Source organism: Stegostoma tigrinum, chromosome 4 (assembly GCF_030684315.1).
Source record: "Stegostoma tigrinum isolate sSteTig4 chromosome 4, sSteTig4.hap1, whole genome shotgun sequence".
Lineage (NCBI taxonomy): Eukaryota > Metazoa > Chordata > Chondrichthyes > Orectolobiformes > Stegostomatidae > Stegostoma > Stegostoma tigrinum.
In genome coordinates, this window is record NC_081357.1 from 57,723,268 (window position 1) to 57,744,971 (window position 21,704).

Below are 21,704 nucleotides of genomic sequence, written 5' to 3' on the forward strand. Positions count from 1 at the left end.
ATGAACCACAAGAAACAGAATTCACGAAAACAGAATAGGAGCAGCAGAGTTTTGGATGAGTTCAAGTTGCTGGCACATGAAAGGTGCACGGCAGAACACTTAACTCATGTAAACACTGTTAACACTGTAAAGATCAACTCATAGATCAGGGTTTCTGAATTGGAGCTCAGATAGATATTAAATAAGTTAAATTAAGTAATAATGGTGTTAGAGAAGATGTATGATCAGAAGATCAAAGTCCAGTTTCAAAACAGACTGTCAGAAGACAGAGCCAGATTGAGTCAATAGCTGTGGACAGGATTTGTGGCAGGAACAAAAGGTAACCGTGAATCTTTCTGACATGTGCTATTCTAAATCAGAAGACATGCATTTACACTACACTTCAGAAACCATCGCAGCAGACATGGCCTCAATTTTACATCTGATTCAAAAGATAGATATACATCTGCAAGCGCATCCATCACTCAACACAGAACTGGAGTTTTAACCTAGACTTTTGTCTCAAGCTTCTGAAGAAGGATTTAGCTGAATAGCTGGGTAAAGCAAATGAACTTATCATGAACAGAGCCCAAGCAAGGTTCACCAGATAGTGTTCCAGATGGGGTACACTACACTGTTAAGTTCCTGGGGGAGGATGGATGAACTGACACTGCTCTTCTTTCAGTAGGTTTCAACAAGGCCAATTTAGAGTCATAGAGTTGTGCACATGGAAACAAACTCTTTAATCCAACTCATCCATGCCAACCAGATATCCTAATAAATCTAGCTCCATTTGCTGGCATTTGGCCCATATCCCTCTAATCCTTTCTTATTCACATACCCATCCAGATGCCTTTTAAATCTTATTATTGCACCAGCCTCCACCACTTCCTCCAGCAGCATATTCCACACACGCATCACTCTCCATGTGAAAAAAAATTGCCCCTTTTAAATCATTCCCCTCTTACTTTAAACCTATGCCCTCTAGTTTTGGATTTCCCCACCCCAGGGAAAAGACCTATCTTTTCACCCTATCCATGCCCCTCATGATTTTATAAATTTTAATAAGGTCACACCCCCCCCACCCCCCCCAGCCTATTCAGCTTCTCCCTATAGCTTAAACCCTCCAACCCTGGCAACATCCTTGCAAATCTTTCCTGAGCCCTTTCAAGTTTCACAACATCCTTCCTATAGCAGGGAGACCAGAATTGCATGTCGTATTCCAAAAGTGGCATAAACAATGACCTGTACAGCCGTAGCATGACCTCCAAACTCCTATATTCAATAAAAGAATCACTTCAGTTATGGATGCCTTTCTCAAGGATCCATTTGAACTTATGATTTAATTGAGTCAATTTAATCAGGTTTCCTATCCTTGGGCAATTTTCAAAGGGAAATCCTGAGATGTCATCCGAAGGAAGTGACTTGCAATCCAGAAGAGGGCATTGTTATTTTTGTAGTCACAAGAAATTACAATCTAGTTTGTTTTGACTTGCTTCTCACACCCTTTTAAAGGCTCTCATTTGATTTTTCCATCACATTGATAGATGTGAAAACCTTTGGGTTTCTCTCAAAACAGTTAGTTAATCCATGGGCATTTATGGCTGCATCAGCTCTCTTGAAAAAAACGCATTTTGGATGTTGTGAAACTTGTTATAAATGTTCAAACATCAGGGATGTATTTTGGGTTTCTGGCCATGAGGACTGCATGGTGTATGGACTTTATATCAAATTCTCATTTGACTGAGTGTGGCATCAAGGAGATTTAGCAAAACTGAAGGCAATGAGAATCGGGTCACGCTCAGCACATAGGTTGTTGGAGCTAAGTCATCTCAGCTCCAGATGACCTTTGCAGTTGTACATCAATGATAGTTGCCTTTTCTCTGGGAGAAGGGATTTCAAGACCAGGGATCACATTTTTAAGGTGAGAGGAGAGAAATTCAAAAAAAAAAGACACGAGGGGCAATTCCACCCCCCCCACCCCTACAGACGATGGCTTGTGCGTGGAATGAACTTGCAGAGGAAATGGTGGAAGCAGGTACAATTACACCGTTTTAAAGACATTTGGATAAGTACATGAATAGGAGAGGTTTACAGGGATACGGGCCAACAGCAGACAGGTTGGGTGAGTTTAGTTTGGGATTAGGGTCAGCATGGACTGGTTGGACCAAAGGGTCTGTTTCTGAGCTGTACAACTATGAATCTATGATTATGACCTTCTTTCCATCATAAGGTCAGAAATGGGACGTTTGCTGATGATTGCACAACATTCAGCATCACTCATGGTTCTTGATACAAAAATAGCCCATGTCCAAATACAGAGACATCTGGAAAGCATCCAGGTTTAGGCTGGCAATTGAGAAGTATCATTTGTGTCACACAAATGCCTGGCAATGACCATCTCTGATAAGAAAGAATCTAATTATTATCCCTAGAGATTCAGTGGCATCCACTTGCAACATCGTTGGGCTACCACTGAATTGGATGAACTATATAAATACAGTGACTACAAGAGCAAGTCAAAGGTTAGGAATCCTGCAGCAAGTAACTCACCTCCTAACTCCCTAAAGAGGATGTCTTTCTGTTCTAAGTTACTCAAATACTCAGGAGGGTTGAGTGAAGAGAATTTAAAAGGAGAATGGAAGACACTTCTTAGTTGCTGTTGAAAACCTGAAGTGAATTCATTCGACATATGCTGAGTCTGTGCTATGAAGTATAGAAGTGACATGGGATTTTTGATTATGGTAAGTAGTTATAGCATTGGGGAAAACACTTTTACTCTAGTTTTATGTATTATAGCCTGCCAAGTAACGTTTAGTCAATGATGCCCTTACTGTATGAAGAAGAATCCAAAGTTCTGAAGACACCTCTTTGAAAATATAAAATCTGATCAGGAGTAGGCCATGGTACCCTTCAAGCCTGCTCTGCCATTCATTATGATCATGGCTGATTATTCAACTCAACAGTGTGTTCCCACTTTTCTCCCATTTTCTTTGATTCTTTTAGTCCCAAACATTATGTCCAACCTCTTCTTGAATTAGACAATTTTGGCCCCAGCTGCCTTCTGAGGTGGATAATTCCACAAGCTCACCAGTCTCTAGGAGAAGAAATTTCTCTACATCTCATTGCTTACCCCGCATTGTAAACTGAGATCCCAGTTCTGGACTCCCTTCTCTATCAAGAACATCCTTTCAGCATATATCCTGTCTAATCCTGTTAAAACTTTACAGGCTTCTATGAGATTCCTCCCCCATTCTTTTGAACTCAGGCAAATATAGTCATAATTAATTCAATCTCTCCTCATACATCAGTCCTGCCATCTCAGGAATAGACTTCTGGAGAGAGAAACACAGACGCTGCCAGACCTGCTAAGCTTGACCTGCATTGTCTTCTTTTTTTTTGACATTTAACCTGTTCCTTACAAAAGAATTCTTAAAATGTAAACTCTTTTCAGGTAACACTTTGCTCTAGTTGCTGGGGATTTCATTCCTCTTTATCAAAGTGATTTGATGCTACAAGAACCCTAATGGCCAAACCAGAAATCTGAGTCTGCAAATTTGTACTGTCTCCTTATAGGTTCCCGTACACAATGTCATTTAACCACGTGCACCCACCGTTCATGGATTTTCATACTATATGCAACCCAGACCCAGCCACCCAGCACCATAACCCATGACAACACCCGTCCCCTCCATACAGACATGCAAAGGTGCATGCACACACTCACAATCACATTGCCACCTATGCCAATCTATCAAACCTGAATGATCATTCATATCCCCATGCCAACCAATGAACTCTCATACATGACCCCACCCCCCATCACCCCAAGACCTTTAAAGTTCCCAAGCTATCTCAGTGTCAACTCATAACTCCCATCACAATCTTATGCACCTCTTTCACCATGTCAGCTCATTGATTATCCAACATGAGCACTGATCAGGAGGCATCATGTCAAAAAAAACCATCTATTGGTTATGTCACTATATTAAAAAAAACTCAATACAAAATAAACATTCAATACAATTAAAGTGCTTCACCATCTCTGTTGTGAAAACAATCATTTCACCTAATTGCTAATTACCTTGTTACAGCTGATCATTAATAGGTGCCCCATTGCAAAAATTATAATTTAGAAAATCAGGTATGCAACCTAAATCCTAGAAAAATTTTATGAACAGACGCTCTCAAATACCTAGCACTTCTTTTGCACTTGTTTGTTGGCAACTTTATAAGTTCCAATGTGTTTAAATACATTTTGCACACAACCACACCCTTTCACAATCCCAAAGACCAACAGGCATTTACCAAAGGGTACTTTGTCACCCAAACTGTCCTGGGACCAAATCCAAAAGGAGTCTCCAAAAGGGGAGAACAATTAGACAACTCCTCTTTAGGGAAGTCAATGCTTAACAAAGTATGAGTTTCATTAGGCCTCAGATCGATCATTCTGAAGTTGTTAAACAAGTGAGGTATTACATTTATAGCTGTTTATCTGTTTGATATGTCAATGTACCACAATTATGTACAATGTAACTGACATAACTTGTAAACAAAACAAGTTCCTCAAGATAGCTTCCAAGGCATAACTATCTTCAAGTGCTTTGTCAATGATCTTCCCTCCATCATAAGGACAGGCAAATGGAGAATATTCAGCACCATTTGCAGGTCATCAGATACTGAAGCAATCCATGTCCAAATGCAGCAAGACATGAATAGCCCGCAGGTTTGAACTGACAAGTGACAAGTGTCTTTTGCACCACACAGTGACCACCTCCAACAAGAGAGAATCGATGCATTATTGCTTAGCATTAAATAGAATTATTGTCGCTGAATCCTCCACTGTCAATATCCTGGAGGTTACAATTGATCACAAACTGAGCTGGACACCCCGTATAAATATAGTGGCTACAAGAGCAGGTCACAGGCTGGGAATCTTATAGTGAGCAATTGAGTTCCTGATATCCCAAAGTATATCCACCATCTCCAAAGCAGAAATCAAGAGTGTGATGGAATTCTCCCCACTTGCCCGAGTGAATACAGCTCCAACAAATCTCAAAAAGCAGCCAGGAAAAAAAAAGACTGCTTAATGGGGACCATATTTATAAGAATCCACTCCACTACCATTGTTCAGAAGCAGCAGAGTGTAAATCAACTACAAGACGCAATGCACTAATTTACCAAGGTCCTTACACAGTACCTTACAATCCGACAACTATCCAGAACAAGACACACACAGCAGTACAACAATATGCATGCTTCCTTCGTCACTCACAACCCTGATACTTGGAAATATATTGTTGTTCCCTCAGCATCACTGACATTCAAAATCTTGTTTTTTAAATCATTGATAGGATGTGGGCATCGCAGTTCCAAGAGGGTTATGGACCATTTTCACACAATCTGCTCCCCAGTTAATCCTGGAAAGTGTATCTGACGTCTCCTCCATAAATCATTCCTGATCCCTACCTGAAAAGTGTCCTGGCGCACTTCCACTGGGATATCATAACTCTCTAGAATGATATTCTGGATATCTAAATTCTACAATGAGAACAGACTTGCTCTTACCAGGTCTAATGTCCACATCTATGGTTCCAGACAACAAGAATTCCAAAATCAGTTTCTCTATGGAGGCAGCTGGTCATTTAATATAAACCACACTTGCAACACCTACTACATAAACTGTTGCACAGGATGTGGCAAGAATACGGTCAAGCAATGGGAAGCAAGCTGCTAATTAAGAACTTTTGGGTATCTAGCTTCTGATGATTCTGATAGTTATTGTCATTTTCATGGTTTTCATTCCTTTTATGATTCTCATTGGTTTAATGGTTACCATCTTTTCGCAGTTCTCATTACTTTCATAATGCATGTGTAATGCAAGATGTGTAATTGATCTATGTTTCAATATTATAATTATTTTAGCATTTGTTTTAAACTACTGGCATGTGGGTTTGGGCTGTGTGTTTAAAGGGGTTTAACAACTAAATTTGAGCATTTTGGTAGCCACAGTGATTATTTGGCTATTTGTACCAAATTAAAAACAAACAAGTTCAGATCTTACGATTGAACTTGTTGCTTAGCTTTTGAAATTTTTTTTCAATATATGTATTGCTGATGTCAATGATGCCTTTGAGCACTTCAATTTAACATCTTTGAGAGTTTCACTTTGATATCTTTCAGCACTTCACTTGTTCCAACTGAAAACATTTAATGCTAAATGAGAGCTGTGCAACTTTTAAGAGCATCGAAAGCAAAAATTACGTTCAAGAATTCTCATAGTTTGTGATATTGCAAGCCCACCTACAGTAGTATACCAATGCACTAAAACTCAAGTAACTCAACTCCTCAGGCTAACGGCACTGAAGAATATTTAACATGAAATGCAAACAACAATACCTCCAATGCCAAAATGTGGTTAGTTATCTCATGTTGTGTCTTAAAATAGCCTGTATTTCTCACTTTACATACTGTCACATTTGAACAGTTACGTACATTTATAAATTTTATGAATACAATATTAATATAAATAATATATATATAATAAAGGAAGATAATAACAGAGATTGAAAGCTGTAACACATTACTCGAGCTGTTCACCAAGAAGTCCATACAATTTTGAAGTTCCAAAAACAGGTTGAATTTTGGGAAAATAAAGAGGCCAAGCAGCATCAGAGGAGCAGGACAGCTGACGTTTCAGGCCTAGGCCCTTCTTCAGATTTTCATTCACATTTTCTGAAATGTGTTCATCCAGCTCTACACCTTGTTATCTCAGATTCTCCAACATCTGTAGTTCCTTACTATCTCTTGAATTTTGGGAAGCACTGTTTTGACATATTTCTCGAATACCATGTTTCTACAGCTACAGGGCTTACTACACTAGTTTCGCCTACCATTTGCAATGTATGGCACTGAGTTGCTTAAACAGAGCTTTTTTGAGGAACCTCTTCAACCATAACTTTTGACACTTAATTTCTTTGATAATAAAGCTTGAAATCACACCATTTTGAACCAGGATTGTGTGCCACTGTTTAGTCACAATTAACAATTTTATGCCCATTTGGGTATAGATTCATTGACATCTAAAAGAGTAATTTGAGCATGCAAATTATCATGTCAAATTCACATCTACACTTCTGATCCATGGAAGCTTTGTGCCATGAACTTTCCGACTCTGTGCTTTAGTTTAACAAGCGACAATGTATATTAGAAATTTCAAGGAAAGAGAATTTGATACGCACTGCAGGTGGGCAAATATTTACACTACAGTGTAGAATTCGAAAGTATTACCTTTTAACTCAAATCTCTGCTCCTGTAAGTGAGCAGAAAATATGCATTAACAGCACAGGTAAGAAAACATTTTTGCTTATTTTAAAAAGGCCCAAACTTACTGCCCAAAAATTACACATGGTATCCAAGTTCACAAATTGCACTGCTTCCTGACCCAGAACTAAATATCAGAATTATACAGGCATTATTCATTACAAAGCATGAGACATCTATACAAACACAATAGACATAGAGGGAATTGAAACGGAAACTACGCAATTTGATTGTGCAACAGAACTAAAGCTGTATTCTATTCAATCACTGCTGATAATTGAGACTGCAGTTAATTTCAGTACAGCTGATGAAAGTTTCACTGTTATCCGTAACAGTGCTATAATTATTTCAACTGTAAAACATATATTTGTGAATTAGGGAAAAAGTGAACTTCTTTTTTGTATTAACATTCACAATAGTGGATCATGAGTATTCAGAATGAAATTCCAGATGAAGCACAACATATAATCTTTGTAAATACTATATTTTGTATCAAAAAGAACCAGTTCATCTGTAATTTGTCCTCCACCCTCTAATATACTTTTTCTCCATTTTAATTTGCTAACAAAAATCCATCTACCATGCACTTTACTGAGAATATCAAACATGGGATTAAGAAGAGATTAGAGTGTAATTTCAATTAATTAACCGGTCTGGAAAAAATCTGAACTCCTGGCCTTCACTTGGGATCACCTGTTTTCCGAACAACACTGGCCAGAAAGAAATGTAAGATTTAAATGCTTTCTGAGCAGAACTCATTCTGGAAAAAAAACCTAAAGTGGACACATTTTTACAGCATTCAGAAAGAATGGAAGAGTTGATATTCATTGCAAAATTAGAATACATTTAGCATTCTGCACAAACACTGTGAAAAAGATGGTCACCTACATGGAGGAAAACTTTACAGTTCCCTTACAGCTTACTAATCACCAGAAATCTTGAGATAGTGAAGTACATCAATAATAGAAATCTGACTTTGTGTAATACCTTTGCTATGCTTCTAGGTGAACGATGATTGGTATTTGCACTCATCTAGGTGTCTTACATTTAGAACCGTTTCTAGGCTGCCCAATATTTAACAATACGATAGTGTTGACTAGGGAAGGAACAACACTGTTCCATCCCTTTACGATCTGATCCAGTCATGCATGCCTTTCACTTGTGTGCTTTAACCTCTTGGAAGGCAGACTGAAACAAAAATATGACAAAAATCAGACACAATTTGTTAAGCTGCTTCATTTTACAACGTAAGACCATAAGAAAGGGTACAGGAATATGCTGTTCAGCCCCTCGAGCCTGCTCTGCCATTTAACAGAATCATGGCTGATTGAACCCTCTTCACATCCACTTTCCAGCCTTTTCTCTGGAACCCTTATTCCCTTACTGATCAAGAATCTATCTCAGCCTTAAGTGTTCACAAGGACTCTGCACCACACCCCTCTCCAGTAACCCTGGATTCCCCTACTGATCAAAAGTCTGTCTCACCCTTAAATATAGGCAAACACTCTGAACCTTACCCCTTGCGGCAAGTAGCTCAAAAGACTCTCAACCCTCAGAAGAAATTGGTGCCCCTTTTCTCTGAGACTATGCTCTCTGGTCCTCCACTCTCACATGACGGGAAACATCCATCCATCAGCATTTACCCTGCCAAGCCCCTTAAGAATCCTCTAGGCTTCAATGAGATCACCTCTCATTCTTCTAAACTCCAATGAGTAGAGTCCCAACCTGTCTAGCTTTTGCTAATAAGACAATTCCCTCATACCAGGGATCATCCTGGTTAAACTGCCTCCAATGAAAAGATATCTTTCCTCAAATAAGGGGACTAAAACTGCTCACAGTTCTCCAGATGTATTCTCACCAGCACATTGTATAGTTGCAGTCAGACGTCAACTCTTATACTGCAACCCACTTGAAATAAGATTAACATTCTATTTGTCTTCCTGATTACCTGCTGTACCGCTGCTTCACGTTCAAGTACCCTCAAGTTCTTTCGTATGAGCAGACAGAGAAGCAGTTGTGAGCAAATTAATTTATCTGAACTAGCACAGCTTAGCTTTGAGCAATAGTTCTGCTTCACCACATTGGTTAATTTTATTGGGCTTAAAAAAAGAATACTTTACCATTTTTTGTAAACTCATGACTTTACCAAAGTCTGCCTGCATAATATTCTTCTTCAACACCTGATTAACCATGCAATTTGTGTTTGTCCTGTCTGCCCAAGTTGCTTTCTTTGTTTTTATACAGTGTACACAGCCCAAAGGGTATAGGGCACTCCAAACACTATATGCTAATCTTAATGCCTCTCCATATAAGTGAACAAAATTGCTTATTATTTATGATGTTCAGCAAGATATCAAATTTATCTCTTCAGTATTCAACCACCTGTCACCAGGTTTTTTTTTAATTTGTTGCAAGACATTGATCTATAAAAATGCAACATTTACAAGCATTTTTAAATTTCTTCCTGTGTGCATGGGGACGGAAGGAAAATGTAATAAATTAATCCAGACTTTTCAGATTTTATGACTCATTGCACAGGTGTATGTACTCAAACCATGCTGATTTTCCAGCAACGCAAGTGATTGAAGTTATCTGGGAATGAATTCCTTGCTGCAAGTTGTGTATTCTAGTAAGTGGTAGATGTAAACATCTCAAAATTACTTGCATTCTCTTCTGTACAATCTTCAAATATTCTATAAATCGAAAGGCATGGAACAATAAAAGCTGTGTACAGTGTCCAGAAAGTTGATTCTCGACTAACATCAGTAGGATTGAAATCAAAGTTAGACCATAAGACATAGGAGTAGAAGTAAGGCCATTCAGCCCATCAAGACCACTCCACCATTTAAATCATGGGCATTTCAACTCCACTTCCCTACACTCTCCCCGTAGCCCTTGATTCCTTGTGAGATCAAGAATTTATCAATCTCTGTCTTGAAGGCCTCTAACATCCCGGCCTCCAATGCACTCCGTGGCAATGAATTCCACAAGCCCACCACTCTCTGGCTGAAGAAATGTCTCCTCATTTCCGTTTTAAATTTACCCCCTCTAATTCTAAGGCTGTGTCCATGGGTCCTAGTCTTCCCGCCTAACGGAAACAACTTCCCAGCGTCCACCCAGTACATTGCAGTGCAGGCCTTGGTGATGGAGTTATTCATACCGGTTTATCAACCTGATCATATTACATGTTCAAATTCAGGTTCAGTAACCCACTTTATACAGCTTACTTTGATGCAAATACCACAGCAAATAATGGAAACAAAATTTGTAACCGACCTGGCAAAGATATGTATGGGTGAGACTCTATGGCGTGTTCAACTACAGTCAATAAATCTGAGGAGAATTATCATTGATTGAAATTTTCAGTTAGGTATTACATACTGACGGCACAACTTTAAAATGATAAATTCTTCAAGACTTGCAGCAATCATCGAAACTTCGTTTTGTTAGATCAGTTAATGGCGTAAAGCCAGTCAAAAACAATTACCATGCTTAAATTCAGGCTTTATTTTAAAATTATTGTACCACTGAGTATCGTCCATCTAGTATTCCAACAGTTCAAATAAAAATCATTTAATTTCTGAGCACTGCAATCATGAGTCGGTATTGTTATAATTGCAGGGAGTTGGAAAAATATAGGATTATAGATTTCTGATATCATTAAACTGACCATAAAAATAACTAAACAGTATTAATAGAAACAAATGCTAATTTCTGTCCTTTACGTAGTCACATAGTATAGACAAATGCTCATGAGAAAGTGATTCAAATGATAATTCAGGTGAACATTTTTAAGAGCACATTAAACTGCCTTTATTCTTGCAATAATTTACAAGTTTGGATCACAAGCTAGAACAGAATTCAGAAATTAAGCTCCAAATAAGATTCCCTGTGTAATCTTTATAAAGACTATATTTTATCTGCAATGGAAGCAGTTCATCTGTCATTTGGTTTTATACGCTTTAATATACTTGCCTTTAATTTGTTAGGGAGGGAAAAAACACACTGTAACAGGTCGTATATAGTAACTCAATACATAGAACATTTTAACTAGATAATCTCTATATGGAATTCATTTTATAATCCAACTTTTAGGGCAAATGGAAAAAAAAAGTACATTTATAAGATTGTTTGCCATGGAGCTATTTCACACTTTTTTGATTTTGGGCTACATGTGCCAAGCTGGCATATCAATACTTGAACATACAGGTTGTAAAGCTTTACCAAATTCTGCAAAGTAAACTGGCCTTCAGTAAAAACAACGATGGAGTGGAGGGCGGTAGGAATCAGATGCTGAATGTTTGGTTTCTGACACAATGATGTCGGCAGCATGGGTTTAATTTCTGCACCAGCTGAGGCTACTGTGAAGTTCCTGCCCTCTTAACCTGGCTTTTGGATAGAGGCATGGTGGCCTTTACCGCATCTCTCTCTCTCTCTCTCTCTCTCTCCCCCCACTTCTCAAATGGGACAGCAGCCCTATGATCTGCTGGGACTATCACAACATTTGCTTTATCGGCTTCAGACCCCAATTCCCAAAATCCATTTTGTAGCACATGAAGTTCTAACTGATTAGTCTGAATTCATAAGATTCGCTCTTATAGAAGAAGAAAAAAAATCCTTCAACAGTGTATGTTCTATCATAAATTTCAGAATGCATGCGAATAGAGACTGTCAAACAATTTTAAAAAATGACCAGTTTAGAAAAACATAATTCCACTTCTGTATTTAAATGATTCTTTGGGAATCATTTAGAATTTGGAAACATTTTTCAATTTGGACTACAAATCGAATTATCTATGCTAACTAATTTAGGCAGAGTATTGAATGAAACATTTTCTCAGGGGCAAAAGCATTCTCTGAAAGCTTTAATTTGAGGATGCCAGAGTCCTGAAATCTCAGAAATGCATCCAGAATATCATGGCACCATCTCTAACTTCAGTCCTTTCACATCCAACTGCCCTTCCTGCAAGGCAGATTAACTGTCGCCACTCGATATTGAGAGGTACATTCAACCAGCTAAAGGAGCTACCATTTTAGTACCCCTTTTGATTTCAACTAATAAATTAATTATCAAGGTGGTGCATAACTGACACTGCTTGGAACATCATTTTGTTCAAAAAAGAAAAAAAAGACATGCATGTATTTGTTTAATCTGTTTAGTTGCACAATTGAGAGGAGTTTCAGCGTTATTATTCAAAACTAATCAATTCAGTTATCAAAAATCCATTTTCTTAAGCTAATACAGCTTTTGGATTTGAGGCTTCATAAATATTATATTTAGTTTTTGAAAAATCTTATCAGAATTTTCTACGCTAGAACTGGAAACATTTTATAATAGCCAAAAGGCCACTCCCAAAGAAGGCAAGGCAAATTTGACCACAAGAAACTCCCTAACCTGATATAACATTTTGATGTTTTAAAAAGTTCAGACTACATAATTAATGCTTTCATTTTAAGAGGAGGAGCCATAGAACTTGCAGATATCTATAGAATCTCCTCTATATAAATACAGCTGTACTCATCACTGGAAAGCAAGAACTATAGCCCACTGCCACACTCTACACCAATTCAGAGGATAATCTGTTGAGGAAGCTTTACGGAAGGAAGGTCCTGAAACCAACATATACTGGTATGTTCCATTTAAAATTGTGTTAGCATATGAAAGAACAAGGAGATATGAAAGGCATTCACTGATTCTGCTAGCAATAACATTGTTTTGTAATTTTGTTAGGAGTGATCACATTTGTCATAACCAGGAATTGCAAACTTCCTTTGCAAGCATGGAATCGTGTTATTTAGCAAGACGTAATTTGAAAAACTCATGAACAAGTTTTAAAACTAATCTCACTTAACACTTTTCAGCTACAATCATAAATAATGTTTTAAATTTAAGAACACCACACATTGACAGAAAACATTTATGCAAGTTTTACATTCAAAAAATTTGAAGGGGATCATCTTGCATGTTCTTATCTTGTCAAAGATGTTAAGTGAAAATATCACTGTAACCTTGATACAGAAAACTTATTATCATAACAATTTTTGCGAATGGAAAGGTGGACAAAAACAGTCTCCATTGCTGCATATTTTAACATTTTTTTTATGTAATTTGTGTCAAAATCAAAGGCTTTGAATCCTGTTTTACATTAGTACTTATACAATTGCTTTTTTTTTTAAAACATTTTAGTTGCAACATGATTTCTAAGGGAATTGGTGCACTTATACTATCGCTGTCTTTGAACCTGGTTTACGGGACAGACTTTATCAGATATGTCTATCCAGCCTATAATATAAAAAGTTACGGAGGTAAGTTCATATTTTGTTCTGAAATATTTAAACAAGATGGCTGCAGCTTATTCAACATGAGATAATGGTGATGATTCACTTCAGTCGAACGTGACCATGTGCCAAAATGAAACGTGATTAAACTTTGTGCAAAAGCTTTGAAAACTGTTGAAAATTTTTCAGAGATGACAACATTCGTCCAGCTTGAAAGTGGAAAACAGAGCTAAAACTTCATTCTGAACTAATCCATATGAAAGCATATGCACCATCGGTTATCGAGGTCTCCAACATTCATATTTTGAGATATCTCTGGACAGGCTCCTTGTGTGGGAAATCATCAATCACCATCTAAGCCTAAACACCTCAAAGCACATTGTCTCATTGTATGAGCATCTGCACTAAAATGATCATTCTACACCAGACATTTATTTATGACATGCACAATGCTTCTAAATGATCAAAGTCAGTCCAACAATACTGTCAATCTTGCTGAAGGGTATCATTCACCTCAAAGTCAACGGGGTATCAGTTCAAATGTCACCTCAGCAATTGCATATTTGAGTAAACAGTGTAGCACTGAGTAAATGCTACACTGCCAACAGTTTTGCTTTTTTGGATAACCTGTCAAAACTAGGTTCCAGCTGTCAATGGAGATGGATATGAAATAAGAATCGGGGTGGCGTTCCGATATCCTGGTCGATACCAGCAAAACAGATAAATTGGTCATCCCCACTTGGCAAATTGGTTCCTACAGTTACCTATAAAACAACATTTAAGAAGCAAAATCTATGAGATGTACTTTAGAACATCTTGAAGATATGAAAAATGTTATTTTAACTTTAATCAGCTGGGTTTGCATAATTCCCAACAAAAAAAAACTGCCATCAGATTACTTTGTTCAAATGTTGTATGTTAGCATGTAGACTCTAAAATGCAGTAGAATTTCTGGTTTGCTTAGCTGTTATGCACATAAAATGGGCTAAATACAAAAATATCCAAGAATTCTTAATCTAGAATTTGGGAGCTATTTACTGTGAGAATTTTTCATTATTACGCCCAGTGAATCTGACAGCATTTTCAACATTGAGTGAAATTCAGATTAACAATAATGCGGTACCATATGCTGTGCCATTAACTTCCATCCACCCCAGTTCAAGCAATCAGCAAAATCACTTTATCAGGCAAAAATTCCCCTTACCCACCCTCAAAACTGTTAGTTCTATACAAAGTAAAATCTTCTTAGAAGAGATGTAACTGAGTTTTTAAAAAGATCACGAGTAATAGCTACTCCTAATGAGCTGATGTGGCCCTGAAAATTACAAATCAAAATCACATATCATGTTACATGTTGAATGATGTTACATATCTCCATTATAACTAACAACTAGCTTAACTTTTTTTAAAATTCAATAAAAGGCATAATACCTGGACAAAACTGATTTCCTTGCAGACAGCAGATTCCTGCCTGTGAATATGTATAGCTTCCAGCAGGCATAAGTAAGTAACATTAGTTTCCTGGCAGATTGTCTTTGGAAAATCATGACCAAACTGTCATTTGCAAAGAAATCAGAACACTCTTTTCATGCAACATAAATTGTTGTCCCCTTTGAAATTTGGCATTCCTATGTCTGAGTTGCAAACAATGTCCATTTTGTTTACAAGGTGTTGCTGAATAATTCTGTATGTTTCAGGCAGGTAACAACTCAGTAATTGCAAAATGGAATACAATATGCGTTACAAATCTATCACTTCCATATAATTCTATGATCTTCAGAATGAAAAATATTAATGCTTGAAATGGAACTTTTCCGTTTCAGGCATCCTTCAGTGCCAACAGACAAATAGGAACAATACATTGAGATGTGGAGCAAGGTTCCTTCTACATCCCCCAACAATTCAACTCAGAACAACACTGCTCACTAAATCTATTTTGCACCGATCACACAAATCACTGGAACAAGATTGACAACTTAATGCCTCAAAATTGCCTGGAATCATTTCACATTGGCCTCCAAAAGCCAAACAAATATTTTAGAATAGGCTGGATCTGAATCCAGGTCCAACAGGTGAAGGACTAGCGTGCTATATAAAGAAAGCATTGCATGATTGCAAAATAGTGTTCTGAACCAGAAATACAAGTTAAAATCTGACGTTCAACACTTAAAATGAGGTATGTTGTAGTGAATCTAATTATCAATATTTCCTTATAAAAAGTATTTTTTACGAACAATGCAACAAAATTATGTTGTAATCTTGTCTTACTGTGGCTGTGTGGTAACTTTCACTTATGTCCAATTGAGCTGTGGTTGGAATACACAGCTTGCCACAATTGGATAAACTGCTACAGAAATTTGAAAATATTCTGGCAGGAGATCTTTTCTAAAAAGAAAAACTGTTTCTTTAAGAAAACAATTCTCAAGGTAATTGCAGCAAAAGTAATTTCACTGAGATTCACTCTCTACTTAAGAAGAGAACAGTTAAGCTGCAGCAAAGAATAAATCATACGAGTCAGGAAAAAAGAACAGGAGCCTACAAAATCTACAGTAATGTTTGTGTCTGTTACTGATTAATACATAGTTTTTCTATTTCCCAATCAATTCATTATTCAACTTACAAATAGTTCACTGGTGCAAATGTTACAAGTTGAAAGATTATAATCAACAACTTCCAGCCAAGTAAAATGGCATTACGTTCATCTGTAAATTCAAGCTTCAGTCTGATATTTCCCATATTTAAAGATAAGATGCAACTTCTAACTTACATGAAAGGTGAAAATTCAAACTCAATTTAAAATCAGTTCAATTTAATTAAATTTGTCAAAGTACAAATTTTCAACAATTTAGATTCAGCCTTATGGACCTTAATTTGACCAGTAGAACATTTTGTTTTAAAAGTAAGACCTTTCCAATTTTTTTGTTTAAATGAGAGGAATAAAAATGTAGCACTCATCAACTCAAAGATACCACAGTTTGATGCCATTTCATTTGAAACCAAGTGCAAAGCATTTGATTTCTGGGAATTTCTGAATTTTCCAACCACAATTTTGTTGGTGCAATATTAATGTATTACCCTTGCAGTGTGAAAGCAGGTTTGGATAATTAATCGCCGGAAGCAAAATTTATTATCCAGCCGTTACGCCAAATGTAATGATGTCAAATCAGCCAGTTCTATAAACAGCAAAATTGCATTTCTGAGGCAAACAAATGATATATACTCACTTCTACGGTATTGGTTGATTTGAGTTTTACGAGTGCATGTGCCTTCACTGGTGATCTAGAGATTCACTGCGATCTCTAATGATGAAGATTTTAAGATTTACCATAACCACTAGCCATTTTCAGTCAAATTCAAATCCAAACTAAAATAATCTTGACAAGTAAAGATTGCACCTCACTTCTGTGACACAGAATACTGGATGTAGATTTTTCTTTATCTCAACATCAGTGTGAAGACAGACAGAATAAATCAATTAAAATATTTTGTTTGTTAGATTAGTCCAGTCTTTGCAGGGAAAAATAAGTCAGATTTCATATCATTCACCATGATCACCCATGATCACCCAAATGTGCAACTGCACTTTCCCAACAGTCTGGATTTTAAAATTCTTATCCTCGCTTTGAAATCTTGCCATTGTTTCAGTTTTATAGATCTTTGTAAACATCTCCAGCTACACATCTCTTCACTTTTCTTCTATTCATCTAATCCTTGCATATTGTTCATCCTAAACTTTAATCATTCAATCACTTGAGGTGTGCCCTCAACTTCCTGGCCACTAAACTTAGGAAAGTGCTCCCTAATGCTTTATTTCCTAACTCACCTTTCTCCTTTAAAATGCTCATTTAAACACATTTCTTTAACCAAGCTTCTGATTAAGCTTGGTAATCTGACGTAATAACAAAGTGTGGAGCTGGATGAACACAGCAGGCCAAGCTGCTTGGCCTGCTGTGTTCATCCAGCTCCACACTTTGTTATCTCGGATTCTCCAGCATCTGCAGTTCCCATTAGCTCTAATCTGACGCAATACCTATTTATGAGGCTTGGGCCCTAAATACCCATGTGAAGCAATGTGGGACACTTATGTTGAATAAATTAGCCCTGTTCAGGTGTTGTCAGCAATTTTTCAAAAGACTAGGATATGCCCAAGATTCCAGTGGCTTCACTGTGAACCTTCCTATGAATGTCAAGAAACTGATGGTTTTGTGCCTTGAATACAAAGCAGGGACACAGTTATTTCAGGTTGCTTTTACACAGCACAAGTCCCTGACATGATTTTGAACTTGGAGATGAAACCATGGAGGCTCACTATGCTCATCAGATCACAAATGGTTCATGCAAACTCAAGAACAAAACCTCACATTCCCTACTAAGATAACAACGTGTAAAGCTGGGTGAACACAGCAGGCCAAACAGCATCTCAGGAGCACAAAAGCAGACCTTTCGGGCCTAGACCCTTCATTAGAGATGATCTCTGATGAAGGGTCTAGGCCCGAAATGTCAGCTTTTGTGCTGCTGAGATGCTGCTTGGCCTGTTGTGTTCATCCAGCTTCACACTTTGTTATCTTGGATTCTCCAGCATCTGCAGTTCCCATTATCTCTGCTCACCTTCCCTACTGTCTATTTATGCTAATCCATTAAATTTTCATTCCTTTTTGTAAAATGATTTTTCTATATCTCATTTAATTCAAGTTCACATCCTCTTCCTCTGTCATTCAGTCCATTTTTTTCCTTTCTTACAATTTAATTGGCAAGGGGATAGCATGTTTGTCGTGATGTTTGAGCTTCCAAATGCACGACTGACCTCAGACTATTGTCACCAGCTCACATCTTCAACATTTTATGGTGCAATGTTTAAAACATAAAAGTAATCTGAGGAACGGTGAAGGGCGCAATGGAATCACAATTTTTTCCCCCAAATGCACCAATCAAAACAACACAATTGCATAAAAAACATCAGATGAACTAGAAGGATCTTTGAGGTTTACTTCAGTCTTATGATACCCAAGTGTCTTTTCTTACTTTTGCAAGTTAAGTTGTTCAAGGGATTGAAAGCGCAGTTTTCACTTACATGATTCATTTCAGTAATCCTGCACATCGGACAAATTGAATCACTTATTTTCATCCTGACTTCTTGTGAGCAAAACACGTGGGAGAAAGGGCTAATGAAAGGTGACACTTTCAGTTGAACCTGGTATGAGTTGACCTTCAACAGGTTATTTTTACCTGATGTAGTGATGCTTATATTATCTAATGAAATATAGGAGCCAGTGTTGGTATTGTGATACTGAAGTATCCAACAGACATTTACTTCAGATAATTGCGTACAAACATCATATTTACAGGAAGAACGTCTGAGCTACAATTAAACTAATAGTTATAATATAGCAGCATGGTTTCAATGGCACTATGCATCAAGTGATCCAAGATAAGATGGACTATGAGATAGTCAAAGTCTCAGATCACATGCTAAAATAGTGATGTCATCTCTTCAAAATTGTCCCCTCAGAATCATAACACAACATAACAAATGCAACTTATGCTGAAATAATCTGACAACTGTGACAAGCTAACCCTTCACATGTCGACGATCAACCAAAGAGAGGAAATGTTAGAAAACTGGTAAAGGAAGCATTTCCTATCTGGATGTCACCAGCTTTAATCTCAAGTTGCACCTCAAGGTCCACCTGACATTCCTCACAGTTCAGCCTGCTCTATCAAGAGTGGTACCTCTCAGTCAATCTCGGTGATAAACATTGAAGTATCCCACCCAACGTATCCCCTGTTGCCCTTCGTATTCCTTCCAGTGGTGTTTATCATGGAGGAATAGAACTGTTACCTGTTTGTTCAGTGCGTTATTTGGAACAGGAGATGCAAATTACAGTTTAAATTTACAGCAACTGAAATGCTCTGAAGTTTCTACAGTTTGTTGGACAATCTACAAGCCACATTCATATTGCTCAATGCTTGTTCCTGGATTTTGAAGTTAAGTTTCCACAGAATCACTTAAGAACTATTTCCTTGCTGTATTACGCTCTAACTCAGTTTTTGCCACACTTTAACTGAATCAAATAATTCTACGAGCATAACCTGTTTACCACAATGTCAATGTTAAACTGAGAAACTTAAAGAACAATGACATTCCTCCCAATGCTTTTGATGGTCACTACTGTACTTCTACAAAGAAAAAAATACAGATTTAGACATCAACTCATTTTGTTTTTCCTAAACTAGGTAATGAAGTAAACTTCCCTCATTCATTGAGCAATGAAGACAGTGAACACAACAGCAATTCAAAATCTGCAAGTAAGCTATACTCAGTATTTTGACAGACGGCAGTATTGCTTTTTAAATCAGAAGCTGAAGTGAACAATGCAAATTTATGCTAAACGTCACCGGCATCTTGTTGTTATTGACTGATCGTGTTTTAGACAGTGAAGAATTTATGAAGAACTATGTACTTGATTCTAATATTTCATCACATCTGTAAGATCTACTTCCATTCCTAATTAATATTTTCATATCTGAAATGAAAATTCAAATATCAAGGCCATCATGAACGAAGCAAATGCCTGTTGTTCACACGAAGCACAAAATCATTTTCATGTTTGATTGATCTTAAAAGAAAATAGAGACCAATTAGGAGCCAATGAAGGTCCCAATATCTAGCTCTGTTCTTAGATTTGTCTATTTGTCAACATATGCCTTTAATAAAAATGCTCTTCATGCCATCATTGCCAACATTAATGGTCTCAAAATAAAGTTGCATGCCCATGACCTTTTGTAGAATAGAGCAGCAGATTTCTAGTTTTTTTTTGCAATCCTCCTTAATTATACAAATTATACTATGAGACACAAGTAGTTACCATATTACTTTTGCTCTTTTGGAAGAGTTCAATCCTTGGAGGGGTCAATAATAGTTCTATTGGTACACTTGATGATCTCAAAATCCATAATGTATCGGCATATGAATATCCATTTCAGTCATGTTAAGTCAAGATTTTCAGACCTTTGCAAAATAGGAGTCTTGCACAAGTATGGACATGATGGAATGGGCTTGTGCACACCCCGCGCCCACCCAGGTCATAATCAATTATGTTCCAGTAATCATAACTCTTTGTTGAGTGCATATACTTTTACAGTTTAATTTGTGTTCACCTTTTAATTTCCCCAGTCTGGCCACTGAAACTATTTTATGTCTGCTACACTAGTTAGTCTAGCCTAATTGAGGGAAAACTCCCAGAATCTATAATTCAATGTAAATTAGTAGATACTGAGAAGGACAGCTTTGTTTAATCTTTGTTTTCTTCTAAAAATGTAGAGGTAGAGACGCTGCTTCAGTTAAGGGAAAATTAAAGAAACATTTCAAGCAGCCGAAGACTTGGGGCAGTGGGGTTAGTTTTGGATTACTGCAGCATAGAGCATTGCAGACATCAGTCAACGGATTCAAAATTTTATCGTTTTACGAATCCATTGTCAGGGCTCCGGAAAAAAATGAAGTAAAATGACCTTATGTTGAAAATTATGCTCTGACCTATATTGTCAGGGCTTTTATGTACTGTAAACGATTTATTGCTCATTAAAGCCATGGACAAGACAGAATTTGAAGATTTATATCTGAAAGACTGAATCCATCCAGTTTGATGCTTCCTCAAAACTTAGTGCTTTGACCTTTGCCTTTACTGCTCCTAACTGACACTGACAATGCATAGTGCACTCAGACATTCTCCATATAATGGGGAGGCAATGTCCGAGTAACTTTATTGCTAGACTACTAATCCAGAAACTCACTTGATATTTTGGGGAAACGAGGTCAAAACCTGCCACAGCAGATGTTGACATTTGAATTCAATAAAGTGTCTAATGATGATTAAACCACTGTCAATTGTTGGACAAAACCCAGCTGGCTCACTACTGTCCTTTAGGGAAAGAAACTCCAATCCTTACCTAGTCTGGCCAAGGTCTAAGTCCAGACTTCAGCAATGTGGTTGATTCTTAATTGCTCCCTGGGCAATTCGGGATGGGCAACAAATACTAGCTTAGTCAAAGGCAACCACATTCCGGGGGTAATTAAAAATTCATTAAAATAATCTGTGACCTTATCACTACCATGACTGAAAAAC

The 21,704-nt window shown here is 37.3% G+C and overlaps 2 protein-coding genes across 2 annotated transcripts in view; one reads left to right on the forward strand and one right to left on the reverse strand.

Annotated features, from left to right (window-relative positions):
• nt5dc1 (5'-nucleotidase domain containing 1) overlaps positions 1 to 21,704 on the reverse strand; it is a 514,716-nt gene that overhangs the window by 380,156 nt on the left and 112,856 nt on the right. The gene's annotated exons all lie outside the window — the stretch shown is intronic.
• The window catches only part of LOC125452311 (uncharacterized), a 63,792-nt gene continuing 55,584 nt past the window's right edge, over positions 13,497 to 21,704 (forward strand). Inside the window, exons 1-2 of the mRNA XM_059645059.1 lie at positions 13,497 to 13,608; positions 19,816 to 19,887. Coding sequence (XP_059501042.1) covers positions 13,497 to 13,608; positions 19,816 to 19,887 — 184 coding nt within the window. The remainder of the gene's footprint in view (positions 13,609 to 19,815; positions 19,888 to 21,704) is intronic.